This window comes from Euleptes europaea, chromosome 8 (genome assembly GCF_029931775.1).
Source record: "Euleptes europaea isolate rEulEur1 chromosome 8, rEulEur1.hap1, whole genome shotgun sequence".
NCBI lineage: Eukaryota > Metazoa > Chordata > Lepidosauria > Squamata > Sphaerodactylidae > Euleptes > Euleptes europaea.
In genome coordinates, this window is record NC_079319.1 from 12269605 (window position 1) to 12285760 (window position 16156).

Consider the following 16156-nt stretch of genomic DNA (forward strand, 5'->3'; position numbering starts at 1 on the left):
GCAGTAAGAAGCTGCCCACCCACGTTTCCCTTCAAAAGAGCAATGTGAGATTAGCTGATGGCTTCAAGGCCAAGCAGGAATGTTTGGAATTCTTGTCCAGCTGGCTCAGACAAAGACCTTTTCTTGCCTGTTTCGCATTGTTCTGGAGAGGCCCAGCATTTCAATAGGCCTGATCCTAAGGTAGGGTTGCCAGGTCCCTCTTCTCCACCGGCGGGAGGTTTTTGGGGCCCAAGGAGGGTGGGGTTTGGGGAGGGGAGGGACTTCAATGCCATAGAGTCCAATTGCCAAAGCAGCTATTTTCTCCAGAACTGATTTCGATCACCTGCAGATCAGCTGTAATAGCAGGAGATCTCCAGCTAGTACCTGGAGGTTGTACTAAACCGTACACAGAAACCAATATGCACAAGGAGTATAACAAAATGCAAAAATGTATTACATGCCAAAAAAGCAAGTTTAAATCAACTGTATACAAACACTGAGATGCAATAAATATGATTGTGAAAGTCCCATGTCTGACACTCTCTCTCAAATTTTCTTGTTTTACAGGTGCAGGTCAGAGACTTTTCTCTATTGAATATATTCAGGTGTGTTCCCCTTGTCAGGAAGGAAGAGGAAGACAGCTGTTTCAAGTTCTAATTCTTCATCAGTCCCTCTTCATATCCATTTTGTATCTCATGTTACAAATTCCAATCCCTTACTGGGCTAACTTGTAAAGGTTCCCAGCTGGATACAATCAAGTTAGTAAAGGGGCTTCCTGGAGGCACCTGGTTGGCCTCTGTGTGAACAGACTGCTGGACTTGGTGGGCCTTGGTCTGATGCGGCACGGCCTTTCTTACATTCTTATGATGGCCATTGACTCTCATATCTGCAGAGCCACCTCCCTGTATTCTCCGCCATGACAGCATTGCTCATCTGAGCAGGACTCCTCATGGTGCCGTTGCTCTAGTCCCCTGATCCTTTTGGTTGCTCTTTTCTGCACCTTTTTCAAGCTCTGCAATATCCTTTTTTGGATGTTTGAACCATGGGCTGGGATCCACTGCAACATTTCTACAGGCAGAGGGATGTCCTTGCTTCTCCCTTCATCCCAAAATGCCCCCCCCCCAGTTGCTGTAGTATTCAGTGGGAGGAGATATTTTGGGTTGCAGGGGAAGTTAGTAAGCCACACTCCATCCCGTGGAAATCCTTCTCTCTGCAGAAGCGCTCTGGTGGATCCATTTTCATGGATTCAGATCCTGATCTGGTACACATTAACCAACCATAGTGAATGAAATGGCCTGTGTTTGGATGATCACACTAACCATAGTTAGTGGAATGAAATCATGGTTTTGCTCGACGTCCAAACCGAGCCAAAAAATGAACATTCATCCTTTTAGATAAAACAGGGTTTCTTTTCCCAGAATAACTCCACCTACCTCTAAACGCTTCGACCTTTGCAACATAATGTAAAGTTCCATATCTAACATGATCTGCTTGTGGAGATGGGCTTTCCTGGTTCTGCCTCCCCAAGCAGCCCACTGAGAACCCTGAAAGATTGGCCATGGACCTTCAGAAACATCATAGAGGGGTCGTGGTTCAGCAGTAGAGTAAATAAAAGACTAATAAATACACTCATTGCAGTGTTAACTTCCAGGGACAAAGAGCTGGTCATTCCTTTAAAAGCTTGATGCACGCCGGGGAGGGGATGTGGCTCAGTGGTAGAGCATCTGCTTGGCATGCAGAAGGTCTCAGGTTCAGTCCCTTGCATCTCCAGTTAAAGGGACTAGGCAAGTAGGTGATTTGAAGGACCTCCGCCTGAGACCCTGGAGAGCTGCTGCCAGTCTGAGTAGACAATACTGACTTTGATGGACCAAGGGTCTGATTCAGTATAAGGCAGCTTCATGTGTTTATGTGTAGAGGGCAAAAGGTGGAAGTCAACAGTGGTAGGAGAGAACCAGCAGAAATGTTATTTATTTAATTTATTTACATTATTTATAGACCCTCTTTCTCTCTGAGACTCAAGGTAGATGGCATAGTTTCTTCCAAAGATGGATGGGCCCGTAACGTTTTCAGAATGAGATACAAGCCAATATCTTACTCATTTCTTTCTTTTAAAAAATGTCGGTAAAATAATATTCTCTGAGATTAATGTTGTTCTATATCTAAAATGTCAGAAATTCCATAAGATGATTACTAAATGTTAATAGAGCTGGCATGACTTTTACCACAATTTACTAAGCCTCTGACATTATTGTATAGTTTTGGCTGCTTTGGTTTGTCTGTTTTTTGAAATGGTACTCTTTTTTGAAATGGTTTTATATGCTATAAAGCTCTTAATTCATAGCATCTAATTATTCAACTTTCTTTAAAAAAACAACAACAAATCTACAGGGAAATCAACATGTCACCTCACAGTGGCATGGCGGATTGCAAAGAAAATTGGACAAGATCCCTGGGGAGAAAGCTTTTGGGCTGACATAAATAAATAGAATATTGTTTGGAGGCTGCCAACTGTCCAATTAAAAAGGCAGCCCGTGACCAATGTGTGAGCCTGTTTGGAGGCCAAATGCCACAAAATCAAGGGCAACCCCCTCTCTAGACACATGCGCACACACATGCAGACACCCACACAGCTTTGTCAGTATATATACACCACCAGTAAACAGACGGGCTCCACTTCTGATGTTCTCTGGGCTTCACCCCGCCACACATACAACCCCACAGGCTCTGCCCCATAGCCCTAGGTCCACTCAGATCCCACACTTTTGATTTCAAAGGCTGTAGATCTCTCCCTTGAAGTGAGGAGAAGCATAGGACAGGACATTTCCAAGCAGACAATGGACTCCTGCCCTCTAATTTTTCACAGATGAAAATAATGATACTTGCGACACCCTGCTTCTCCATCAATGAAGAAGAATGTTGGACTAGGGTCTGGGAGAGCCAGGTTCAAATCCCCATTCGGCCCTGGAAGCTTCCTGGCTGACCTTGGGCTACTCTCAAACACTCACCCTAACCTGCCTCACAGGGTTGTTGTGAGAGCCAAATGGAGGAGAGGAGATTGACATAAAGCACTTCGGGTCCTCTTTGGAGAGAAGAAGAAGAAGAGTTGGTTTTTATAGGGTGATTTTCTCTACCTTTTAAGGAGAATCAAACCAGCTTACAATATCCTTCCCTTCCCCTCCCCACAAAAGACACCTTAAGAGGTAGGTGGGGCTGAGTTTGGAGAGAGCTGTGACTAGCCCAAGGTCACCCAGCTGACTTCGTGTGTAGGAGTGGGGAAACCAACCCGGTTCTCCAGATCAGAGTATTTCGCTCCTAACCACTACAGAAACACCAGTTCTCAGAGACACCAGCTCGAATCTTCACTCTGCCATGGAAGCTCCCTGGATGACCATGGCCCATTCACCCTCCCTCAGCCTGACCTACCTCAGAGGGTTGTTGTTGGGAAGATAACATTGAGGAAGGAGAGAACAATCATCGTAATTTACATCGGCAGGGAGAAAACCAGGGTATACATTATTTAAATAAATATAAAACAAATCTGGCACCCCCCAACCCAGCATGGAAAATCTTTAAATAAGCATAAACAAAATAAACCTCTAAATCAGTGGTACCCAAAGTGGGCAGTACCCCTGGGGGGGCGGTGGGATTACCTATGGGGACATTAAGAGGCAAGAGGGCAGCAGGGGCTGGGGGCGCTAGAGGAGGGCCCCTTCAACTGTGTCATTCACTAATTTACAATAGATCGAGCTATGGCACCATGCTGTCAAATTTGATGGAAACTATCAGAATTTCTTCCCAGACTTTGAAGAGCTGGTACAACTGGATCAAGTTAATCAGTTTTGTTGAATAAATTTCAACTAAAAAACTTTTAATTTGATTTCGAATAGATGTGCAATTAATTGTTACTATTTTGAAATTGTATTGCTATTATCTTCTTTAGTGAGTCATGCAACCCCCCGTTTTGAATAATGCCTTTTATAGGATAGGGTAAGGGGCGCTGGGGTTGAGTTTGTGGAACCAAGGGGGCGGTGGCTCGAAAGGTATGGGAACCACTGCTCTAAATAAATAACCCGCACTTCAGTAGGGCTTCTGGGGTCCCTGAAAATCATAGAACCATAAAGTCGAAAGTGGTCATAAAGGCCATTTAGTCCAACCCCCTGCTCAATGCAGGATCAGCCTAGAGCACCCCTGACAAGTGTTTGTCCAGCCTCTGCTTAAAGACCACCAGTGAGGGGGAGCGCACCACCTCCCTAGGCAGCTGATTCCACTGTCAAACAACTCTTAGTGTAAAAAATATTTTCCCTAATATACAACTGGTACCTCTCCACCTGTAATTTAAAACCATTATTGAGAGTCCTATCCTCTGCTGCCAACAGGAACAGCTCCCTTATTTCTCACCTGCCCCCCAGTTTCCTTCCCTTTATAGTCCCCCCTCCTGTCTTCTGCCCTCTTCTAGAAAATCTACAGCAGATCAGAGAGCCAGCGTGGTGTAGTGGTTAAGAGCGTTGGTTTGGAGTGATGGACTCTGATCTGGAGAACCGGGTTTGATTCCCCCACTCCTCCACATGAGTGGCGGATGCTAATCTGGTGAACCGGATTTGTTTCCCCACTCCTACACACAAAGCCAGCTGGGTGACCTTGGGCTAGTCACAGTTCTCTCAGACCCACCTGCCTCACAGGGTGTCTTTTGTGGGGAGGGCAAGGGAAGGTGATTGTAAGCCGGTTTGATTCTTCCTTAAGTGGTAAAGAAAGTCGGCATATAAAAACCAACTCTTCTTCTTTTTCCTCTTCTATATCCGAAATGCCAGCCAGCAAAATCTTTGGCATTTACCAGTTTCTCCAGGCGAAGAGAGGAGACAACCAGCGAGCCGGTATTCCAAGGGCAGCTTTATGCCTCACATAAGCAAGAACAAAAGTTGTCTTTGCCTTTCAGGAGAGGTAGAAGGATGCAGCCTTTTGCTCGGAGCCAAAATTCCTCCCATTGTCACAGAATGACATCAGCCTATCCATCTGGAAATTAAGGGATACCAGATTTCCAAGCCTGCTCTCTGTCTGCCGGATACCTTCTCCTTCCCTCAACTAAATGGAATTGGAGATTCCCTTTATGGCTAGCGGGTCTGGCAACCAGCTGAGCTAGGCCTGGCCTGCGTATGTAAGGGGACGAGGTGGCAGAATGGAAGGAGGGCACTGTTTCAGACTACAGGTGGTGCATGCTGGGCTCAAATGCGCCTCTGAAACAGCACGACAAACTCCCTGCAAACAGCCCGGACTTCCCCCCCCCCCACCATGGGCCAGCTTTTTGCTTCCGGGGAGTTGTCATTACGCAGGAGAGGGGGATGGGCTGTTGCTCAGCGGTAGGGCATCTGCTTGACGTGCAGAAGGTCCCTGGCATCTCCCGTAAGGACCAGGCAGCAAGTGTTTCACAAAACACATAGTTAAATTGTGGAACTCCCTGCCCCAGGATGGCTGCCAACTTGGAATAGGGGAGTGGACATGTTCATGGAGGAGAGGGGTATTCATGGCTACTAGTCAAAATGACTACTAGTCATGAGGCATACCTATTCTCTCCAGGATCAGAGAAGCATGCCTATTATATTAGGTGCTGTGGAACACAGGCAGGATAATGCTGCTGCAGCTGTCTTGTTTAGGTGCCTCTAGGAAGCCCGCAAACAACGCGGCTGCAGCAGCATTATCCTGCCTGTGTTCCAACGCTCCTAATATAATAGGCATGCTCTTCTGATCACCAACTACCACATTTTAACTGGAGATACTTGGGATTGAACCAGGGACCTTCTGCATGTCAAGCAGATGCTCAACCGCTGAGCCACAGCCTCTCCCCTCTGGACTCCTGGTTTTACTTAACCATGCAGTAGGTGATTTCATTTTACCATGGGCAACTTGCTACTTCACAGCTGCCCTTTTCTCCTGTCTATAAAACGGGCATAAGAGTAATCTACTTCATAAGGCCGAAGCCAAGGCTGCCCTTGAGCGGCTGCATCAGAATGCACATGACCTAACCCCTGAGCCTCACAGCCCACACACAGTTTCCAACGGCTTCATAGCCACACATGAAATCAATCCACGAAAAATACCTCTCTTTCATTCCAGCTGACACGAAACTGTTTTAACGGGTCCGACTCAGGCAACCTGTACCCGCCCAACAGGTTAGTTCTCCCAAAGTATTCATTTATTAGGAATTTATTGCGTCTCTTGTTCAAAGAGCTTAACACATGGGAAAGCAACTATATTTAAATAGAGACAGATCCATAAAGGTGGGGGGCGGGGAGAGGATAAGAAAGAAAATGCAAAGTAGTTGGGAGCCAGTGTGGTGTAGTGATTAAGAGCGGTGGATTGGAGTGGTGGAGTCTGATCTGGAGAACCGGGTTTGATTCCCCCACTCCTCCACATGACCGGCGGAGGCTAATCTGGTGAACCGGGTAGGTTTCTCCACTCCTGCACGTGAAGCCAGCTGGGTAACCTAGGGCTAGTCACACTCTCTCAGCCCTACCTACCTCACAGGGTGTCTGTTGTGGGGAGGGGAAGGTGATTGTAAGCCGGTTTGAATCTCCCTTAAGTGGTAGAGAAAGTCGGCATATAAAAACCAACCCTCCTTCTTCTCTTACCAACTTGCTCCTGTGAATGCTTTTTCCAAACCACTCTTTGTAAGATCTCAACATTTTTACATTACTGTACTTTTTTTGGGGGGGGGGGTTTGTTGATAAATATTGGAGTTTTGTTAGTCATTTCAGGAAGATTTTATTATGAGGCTGACCAGAAACATTTTAATAAAACTTGTTTCAGATCTGGCTGTTTCGTGGAACACTGTAGCTGCAAAAATAAAATGCAATGAAAATGCTGTGGTCTTCATTTAACTTGGGACATGTTTTGGAGAACAGGAAAAATGGGGGAAGAACCCAACCTTTAAAAAAACCAAAAGCTGGGTACCCAAGGTTGGGTGGAAACACTGCTTTACCAGGTTGATACTTGCATACACATTCTCATCACTTACTTGCCTAGTCCCTTTAACTGGAGAGGCTGGGGATTGAACCTGGGACCCTTCTGCATGCCAAGCAGATGCTCTACCACTGAGCCACGGCCCCTCCCCAAAACTGGATTCTGACTACTACCCACGTTTAATAATCTGGGAAAGATGGAGCAATATGTGGGGAGGGACACATGAACACACAAAGCTGCCTTCTACTGAATCAGACCCTTGGTCCATCACAGTCAGTATTGTCCGCTCAGACCGGCAGTGGCTCTCCAGGGTCTCAGGCAGAGGTCTTTCACATCACCTACTTGCCTAGTCCCTTTAACTGGAGATGCCGGGGATTGAACCTGGGACCTTCTGCATGCCAAGCAGATGCTCTGCCACTGAGCCACAGCCCCTCATGTCTGTACGTTTGTAAATATTTGTCTATGCGTTACGTGGGTTTAATTTGACCACTGATGAAGGCCTGCCGGCTGAAACACATCCAGCATGTGGCACAGGTCTATCAGCCTTATGCCATAGTGCCATATGTCACCATTTTTAATGTTTATAATCCTTATATAGCGCCTTAAAATAAAATGTATTTCTCTATTTTTTCTTTTCCATCCAGCTCCACATTTTGGAGAAGCCCCAATTCAGGGTCTGAGTTCCACCATCCGCTTTGTTAAAAGGGGGCTTACCCTGGTATATGCCCAGGAGCAGCATCTAAGCCTGAAGTAGGATAGGACAACTAAAGCAAAAGACTCCAGCGAGGCTGTTAAGAGCTTTTCCCAACATGCATAACCTTGTCCTCATAGGTTGGGAGAATGTTTTGGAGGAGCGGCAAACATCCAGCCGTGCATTGGTCCAACCCGAGAACCCAACCCTATGCGCCTCCAAACATTGTAGGGTAGCTTTCATACCAAGCCTGAAAGAGGCTCCAAGGCCTCCAGAGAAATCCCACTGAGGTCCCACTACAGGGTTAAATATGTGAACTACTTTGCACTGGAAGGATGGATCCAAGTTAAAGAGGGCCTGTCCTGTCCAACTGAATATAAGCCGCCTGGAAACAACTTTGATTTACCTTTGCAACACAGAAAGGAAGCTTTAAGCCAGAGGACGCTTAGGGCTGTTTAGCTTGGAAAGGCAGTGGTTAAGGGGAGACATGATAGAGGTCTACAAATTATGCATGGTATGGAGAGAGCAGACAGGGGGAAGCTTTTCTCCCTCTCATAATAGAACAGAGGGTCACCAGCGGAAGGGTTCTCTTATCACCAGGGGTGAATCAAAAGGAACACACAACACATACATTGTGGAACTCCCTGCCCCTGGATGTGCTGACAGCCGCCAACTTGGAAGGCTTGAAGAGGGGAGTGGACATGTTCATAGAGGAGAGGGCTATTCATGGCTACTAGTCAAAGTGAATATTAGTCATGATGCATACTTATTCTTTCCAGGATCAGAGGAGCAGGCCTATTATATTAGGTGCTTTGGAACGCAGGCAGCACAATGCTGCTACAGTCGTCTTGTTTGGGGGCTTCCTAGAGGCACCTGGTTGGCCTCGGTCTGATCCAGCAGGGCTTTTCTTATGGTCTAATGAGTATGGAACTTTGCCAGCAGAATGAACCCATTAGATCTCAATTCAACCAGTCTGCATTATGGGATCAATTGCTGGTTGGGCCCCCCCAGAAAATCTTGACAACCAGCAGAACAGCAGCTTCAACAGCACTGGCACTGGGGAGGCTTTTCCGGGTCCTGTGGCTTGGAATTTGAATGTGCTCATCCAAGCTCCCCCCACCCCCCCATGCACTGGGTAGACCAGTATAGCAAGCAATGGGTTGTTCTCTTATCAAACTGAATTAAGTACCCAAAAGGTCAAGAAAAAACAAATAAGCATCCAAGGCCAAAGGTTATACAATCTAAAAATCATGTAAGTATAAAATATGTATATATTTATTTCAGGATAAAATCTATTATGACATATAACACACATAGGGCCCTGCAAAAGCCTTTGGTCTTGGATGTTTATTTTTTTCTTGACCTTTCAGGTACTTCTGTTTAGGGTTGTTTTTCCCCCCTTTGTTGTTGGTGAATCAAACTGAGCCCTGACCAGAGCCAGCGTGATGGTTAAGAGCGGTGGAGTCTGATCTGGAGAACCAGGTGTGATTCCCCACTCCTCCACATAAGAGGCGGAGGCTAATCTGGTGAACTGGATTGGTTTCCCCACTCCTCCACATGAAGCCAGCTGGGTAACCGTGGGCTAGTCACAGCTCTCTCAGCCCCACCTACCTCACAGGGTGTCTGCTGTGGGGAGTGGAAGATGATTGTAAGCCGGTTTGATTCTACCTTAAGTGGTAGAGAAAGACGGCGTATAAAAACCAACCCTCCTTCTTCTTAGGCTAGCCTGATCTCATCAAACCTTGGAAGCTAACCCTGGTTAGTACTTGGATGGGAGACCACCAAGGAAATCCAGGGCCGCTACACACAGGGAGGTAACGGCAAACCACCTCTGAAAGTCTCTTGCCTTGAAAACCCTACGGGGTCACTGTAAGTCACCTGTGACTTGAGGATGTTTCCCTCCTCCACCACCACGTTCTGACCAGGCATGACCTCGGTGCCACGAAGCTCAGTCACACACAACATGCTCATGACTATTGCCAGTAAACAATTCTGCACATTGTTCTGGTAAGTAGTTAAGATTCAAACTCAAAGGCAAAAAATATATATAAATAGAGCAGTTTATACACGATGCAGCTCGTTAAGATTTAGGGCAAATATTTTATTTATCTAGAAACACAAAATAAAATCATTTCTTTAAAAAAAGATGACCAAAAAGTATTTTAAATAAAAATGAGCAGGATTTTTTATATATATGAAATGTTATGGCACAAAAAAGTTCAAAAAGACAAGTCACCGATCCAGTTGCCACAACCTCGAAGCATTATCCATTGCGCTGTTTTTTTTAAAGAATTTTTCTATAAAGATTTTTTTATTAAAGATATTTACATGTCATTAAGATGTGTAAATATATCTACAACAGCCGATTTTGGGGGGAGGGAAGGAACCGCTTTTAAAGGGGTGGGAAACGGCTTTAAATACAAAAAAAAAAAGAGAAAAATAAAAAAGGGAAAAAAAATAAAAGTCAGTCCCCCAAGCGTGAAGAGCTTTCGGCCCCCCTTCTACCCAAAGTTTTGTTATGAGGCAGTTTTGAGGTTCTGGCCGGCCTCCCCGTCAAGGTTGTGTAGTCATAGGGCATGCAATGAACGCGTCCATGAAATCATCAAGTTCGCCAGTACTCATGTGGGTGTTTTTTCGTCTCTTAAGAAGCACTAAAGTTGTGTCAATATGTGGCCTTAATCCCAGTCTATGTATACCCCCGCCAACGTATAAGGGGGATTATCCTTTATTATTTTTGTCTCTTTTTAAACACAAGAAGAGTTCCTAAGCTGCTGCAGCTTGCTTTTCAACTGTTCCCGCCGCCGCCGCAGCTGCTCCTTTTCGGCTATCAGTCTGTGCTCGTCCGACTGGATGGACAGGACGTATTCCGTGGCTTTCTTGAGGATGACCACCTTCGGGGCCTTCTCGTTGTTGGCCACCTCCGGGATCTGGTCGCGCAAGGCGAAGAAGCTCAGCTTGAGCTCGTTCCGCCGCTGGCGCTCCAAGACGTTGTGCGTCCGCCGCTTGTCGTTCTCTTCCGAGTCTGACGTGCGGGGGCTGGCGCATTTGCGGTTGTTGCTGATCTGTTTTAGGACCCGGCCACTGTCCAGCTTTAACCTTTTGGCCGAGGGGTACTCGACCCTGGAGGAGGGGGAGGCGGCGTAGTTGTGCTGGTGGGTGGGGACGTGACACCTCTTGAGGACTAGCGGACTGTGGGGGGGTTTGCGGCGCGTGTGGGACTCGGATTTCTTGGCGGCCGGCAGCCTTTTCTCCAGGGTCGCGCCATTCTCCACGGTCTCGACATCTATTTCCTCCTCCTCCTCTTCTTCTTCTTCTTCTGAAAAAGAAAAGAGGACAGGTTAAAAAAATTGCTTTCCCTCCCCGTCCTACGCACAGCGCCTTTAAATTATTACTCTTGAAATGGATGTTTATTTACAGTTGCACAAAGGGGACACGCTGACCTTAAAGCCAGATTGAAAATATTGTGTAACCGGGCTTCTTTGAAGGCTGAACTTCTTCAAGGGAGGAGGCCCGTGGCGGTTATGCAACAGAACTACGGTTGAAGATAACACTTTTGCCCATTTCTATAAGGCTCCTCAAAGGGCTGTTAAACCGAATCCCGCCTTCCAGATCTCAAGATGTTGAAATTACAAGATTGCATAACTCAAACAGCAGCCTCCCAAAATCACCAGGGCAAGGGCAGGCCGAGGCCCACAAGGGAAGTGACTGGAGTACCCAGGTAGGATCCAGGAATCTGGGGGTTCAGTGCCACCGAGCTCTCTGGGGGACCTGTTCCCAGCCTAGCCTACCTCACAGGGTTGTTGCGACGATAGAAGAAGAGTTGGTTTTTATACGCTGACTTTCTCTACCACTTCAGGGAGAACCAAGCCGGCTTACAATCACCTTCCCTTCCCCTCCCCACAACAGACACCCTGTGAGGGAGGTGGGGCTGAGAGAGCTGTGACTAGCCCAAGGTCACCCAGCTGGCTTCGTGTGTAGGAATGGGGAAACAAATCCAGTTCACCAGATTAGCCTCCGCCGCTCACGTGGAGCGGAGGAATCAAACCCGGTTCTCCAGATCAGAGTCCACCGCTCCAAACCATTGCTCTAACCACTACTCCACGCTGGCTCCAATAGAGAATGAGTTATGCTGCGCTGAGCCTGAGCTGCTGGGCAAAAGGGAGCGTATGCAAGATAATTAGACGGCGGCGTGCATCTGCATATGTCAGAGGTGTGCCATCTAGGCGGCAGCCGCAACATGCGAACAAGAATTGTGACTCCAAACCCTCTGTCAACACAGCCAGGCCTGCCATTCACCCTGGTTCACAAGAGGCTTAAATAAGTGCGCAAACGCCCGTGGGAAAGCATGACTGCGCATACGGTCGTCTGAGCCAGGTCAGGCAGCAAGACTATACAATCGTTCAACACGCCGCCGACGGCACTAAGAGTGCTGAGGCTGCTGCTAAGAGTGGTGCAACGCTGCCTGTCTCCCTTTAGAAAAGTCCCCTCCCCCCTCCACACACACACAAGAGAATCCCAGCAAGGCTTGCTCACCCCATAAAGATCTAAGTAAGGATCTCGCCAAGAGATCTGCAGAAGGCGGGGCCTCATAGGCTAAAAGCTACCTGAGAAAACATCTCGAAAAACCCATTCCCCCTCCAGCCTTCCACCCAGTTGGCTAACCCCGCCCTTGTGAACGCCCTGAAGATATTTAACTCGTTCCCACCGCCTGCGCAGGAAGTCCAAATGGGAAGCAGATTTGATTGAAGGGCACATTCAGTCGCTTTCAATTGCCTTCTCCAGCTCTGACCCTCCCCGCCCCCTTACAGAAGGAAAGTAGGGTCTCCTCCTCCCTCCCTGAACTCCTTTTTCCAAGAAGCTTAATTCGTGGGAAGGCTGGCTGCGAGTGTAGCTAACGTGGCATTTTCTAAAAAAGCATGCACATGCTAAGAGGGACTGGGTTGCAGAGGCGCGGAAATATCTGGGGCAGGGGGAGGAAAAGAGACGTGTCTCTCTCGATCTTCTTCGCGCCAGCCAGCCTGCGGTTTAAGGAAACACCAGGCATTCCTCCCCCAGGATTCTCTACACAAATACTGATCACAAGTTAAACACCTTGATTCTCCCACCTCCCCAAGATTCATAAATGTTCTGATATATAATGCAAAGATGTCTCAATGTTTTCAGCCAAGTGGGGACCAAATAAGGGGGGGGAGGGCTCTTGCTCAAACCTTTGATTTGCAGGGACTGCCCCTTTTGAAATACTTGGGGCTGCATGAGATAATGGCTCTTGCTCACGCTTCCCAGTTGGCCCCCCTTTCCCCTCCCGGATAGCGAAACTCTACGGGGTTTCATTTGGTCTTGCAGAGGTGGGTTCCGGCCCCTCCTCAGCTGGGGACCGGCCAAGCCGTCTCCACCAAAAAAACGATTCACGGCCTCAGTGTTACCTTCTGTGCAGTGGGTCTATTGCAATTGGGGGAACAGATATTGGACCGCACCACCTCCTGGTGCAGAGTGCTTTCCCAGCAACAGAATGAGAAGCAGAGAGGAAATCCCGTGGGGAGCAAACAATTCCTCGCCCACCTTAAAACTCTGTCCAAAGTGTCCCAGCTGGGGCAAGGTGGTAACTAACTGTTCAGGCCACATCTCCCCTTAACCTGTAGGCCAAAATTCATTAAAAGTTCTACTGCTTGTACAGTGTATTTGAATAATACCACCCTCTCACTGCATGCATATGCTTTACACATACCACTTACCTTTGCCAAGGCTGCAACCCTAGATGCCTTTTTACTAGGCAATTGACAGTGCAATCCTAGAGTTACTCCAGTCTAAGCCCGTTCATTTCAATGAGCTTAGACTGGAGCAACTTTACATATTATTGCACTTTATTGGCTGATCTTGGATCATAATAAATGAAATAAAGTCCCACTGAATTTAGCGGAGCTCGGTTCCAAACATAACATGTTTAGGATTGCACTGCCAACACACTACAGACAGTGTGGCGTAGTCATTAACAGTTTCTGACTAGTATCTGGGAGACTCGGGTTCGAATCCCCGCTCACGCCATGGAAGCATCCTGGTTCACCCTGGGCCAATCCCACTCTCAGCCTAACCTACCTCGTAGGGTTGTCGTGATAAAGTGGAGCAGGGGCCAATCCCACTCTCAGACTAACCTACCTCACTGGGTTGTTGTGAGGATACAAGACAGTCGGGGTCAATTTTATAAGCTTCTTTGGACTCCAGTTGGGGGATAATTGGAGTATAAGTGAATTAAACAAATAAATAAAACAATCAGCACGCCTCTAACGTGAAACATTAGGTAAGTTCCCTCCACCTTAGCCAGATCATGAGAGGGAAGGCATCTTGGCTTTCTTCTGGGCATGGAGTAGGGGGTCACTGGGGGTGTTGGAGGAGGAGGTAGTTGTGAATTTCCTGCGTTGTGCAGGGGGTTGGTCTAGATGACCCTGCAGGCCCCTTCCTACTCTATGATTCCGTGACCAAGACACACATTGTCCAAGACTAGAACAAGGTCCCTCCACTACCCAGGTGCTCCTCTCCCCCCCAAAGAGCCACGAGAGAGCATCCTGCAGAGACCCAAACTCACCAGAGTCGCTGCTAGTGGTGGGCGGCGTGTCTCCCCCCAGCGAGGAAGCTGGGCTGGCGTCGGGGGAGGAGGTGGTGGCGGCGACCCCCTCGACGTGCTTGGGGGTCTTCTCGCCCAGCGGGTAGGGGAAGACAACCGAGGGGTCGATGCACTCGGCGGCTGCAGCGCCCAAGTCTTGCAGGTAGGCGCTGCCGGGCGAGGAGGAGGCGGAGGTGTTGGCGGAGACAGGCGTCTGGGGCGACGGCGGCGAGGAGGGCGGCAGGCTGCCGGTGCTGCTGCGGGCCGAGAGGGTGCCGCCTTCCCGCCGGGTAGCCTGGTAGGAGGCGAGCCGCTCGGAGACCACCTTCTGGAGCTTGGCGGCGGCCGAGCCCCCGCTCCACATGCAGTCCTGGATGATGATGGACTTGACGAAAGCCTCGTCGTCCGGGTCGCAGATGAAGCTCTGGTTGACGGCGTCGCTGCCCAGCAGCTCGGTCACCATCTCCAGCTGGTCGGCGTGCGAGGGGAAGCAGCCCGCCCGGCGGCTGGGCGACAGGGGGGGCGTGGGCAGCAGCTCGAACTTCTTCCAGATGTCCTCCGACGGGGCGGGCGGCTGCAGCTCGCAGCCCCGGTGCTGCGCCCCCAGGTAGAAGTTCTCCTCCTCCTCCTCGAAGTAGAAGTAGGGCTGCACCGAGTCGTAGTCATAGTCATAAGTCCGGCTGGGGAAGCTCGGGGCCGTCAGGGGCATCGTGGCGGAGGAGGGGGCCTAATGGGGGGGCAAGAAAGGGGGGCATGGTTTATTTCTGGGGGGTCAGAGCCCTGCCTCGACTCAGACCACCCCCAACAACCTAACCCCCCCCCCAAAACCACGCAGTAACAGAGTAATTTTCCTGGGGTAGTTACCCCGCTTCTGCCACTATTGCTGATCAACCGTCTCCCGTGCATTAGTAAAGGTGCACAGGAAGGGGAAAAACCCAACTTTCTTTTCGAGTTGACACAGCCGACTAATAGGGGACCCCCCAGGGTTTTCAAGGTAAGAGACAACCCGAGGTAGTTTTGCCATGGCCTGCCTCTGCGTCCCAACCCTCAACACCCTAAAAACCCGCTTCCGCCACTAATGCAGATCAACATCTCTCTTGCATTAGTAAAGGTGCATGGTAAAGGGGGGAAAACCCAACTTTCTTTTCGCCTCCTCACAGCCGATTTAGAGCGACCCCCTAGGGTTTTCAAGACAAGAGACAATCCGAGCACTTTGCCATGACCTGCTTCCGCATCACGACCCTCAACACCCTAACCCCCCCAAAAAACCACGCAGTAACAGTGGAGTACTTTCCCCGGAGTAATTACCCCGCTTCTGCCACTAATGCAGATCGATGCCTCCCTTGCACTAGTGAAGGCGGACAAGGAAGGAAGAAAAACGACAACTTTTTTTTTGCATGGTCACAGCTGACTTATAGCGACCCTCTAGGGTTTTCAAAGGTAGTTTGCCACTGCCTGCCCCCGCGTCGCGACCTTGGGGGTCTCCCACCCCGGGCACTAACCGGGGCGACCCCGGCGCTCCAACCAAGGGCGAAAACGCACGGGAGGATTTGCCGCTCTCTGAACACCCATTCCCCCCATCTGAATTCTCAAAACTCTGCATGGGGGCTTAAGGCAGCCAGCCTTCTCTTTGGGGCACGGGAACGCCCCCTCGACGCCTCCCCCCACCCCACCCCACCAGCCCCCCGTCCACTTTTTGTGTTTGCAAAACCGGACTGCGCAAAGGACGTCTCGAGCTGCAAGACCCCCCCCCCACGACCCTCACGCCCACCCCTGCCGCTGGGATAAAGCGACGGAGCCCCCTCGCCCTCCGCCTGCCTTAGGGAGTAGGGGTCACTGGGTGTGTGTGTGTGGGGGGGGGAGGCAGTTGTGAATTCCCTGCGTTGTGCAGGGGGTTGGACTAGATGGCCCTGGCGGTCCCTTCCCACTCAATG

At 49.2% G+C, this 16156-nt stretch overlaps 1 protein-coding gene across 1 annotated transcript; it reads right to left on the reverse strand.

Moving 5' to 3' along the window:
* Positions 1–10368: 10368 nt before the first annotated feature.
* On the reverse strand, positions 10369–14944 carry MYC (MYC proto-oncogene, bHLH transcription factor). Its single transcript, XM_056854398.1, has 2 exons — positions 14205–14944; positions 10369–10940 (listed from the first exon to the last, which is right to left on the reverse strand). The coding sequence occupies exons 1-2, from the start codon at positions 14929–14931 to the stop codon at positions 10369–10371; spliced, it is 1299 nt and encodes a 432-aa protein (XP_056710376.1). The 5' UTR covers positions 14932–14944.
* Positions 14945–16156: the final 1212 nt, after the last annotated feature.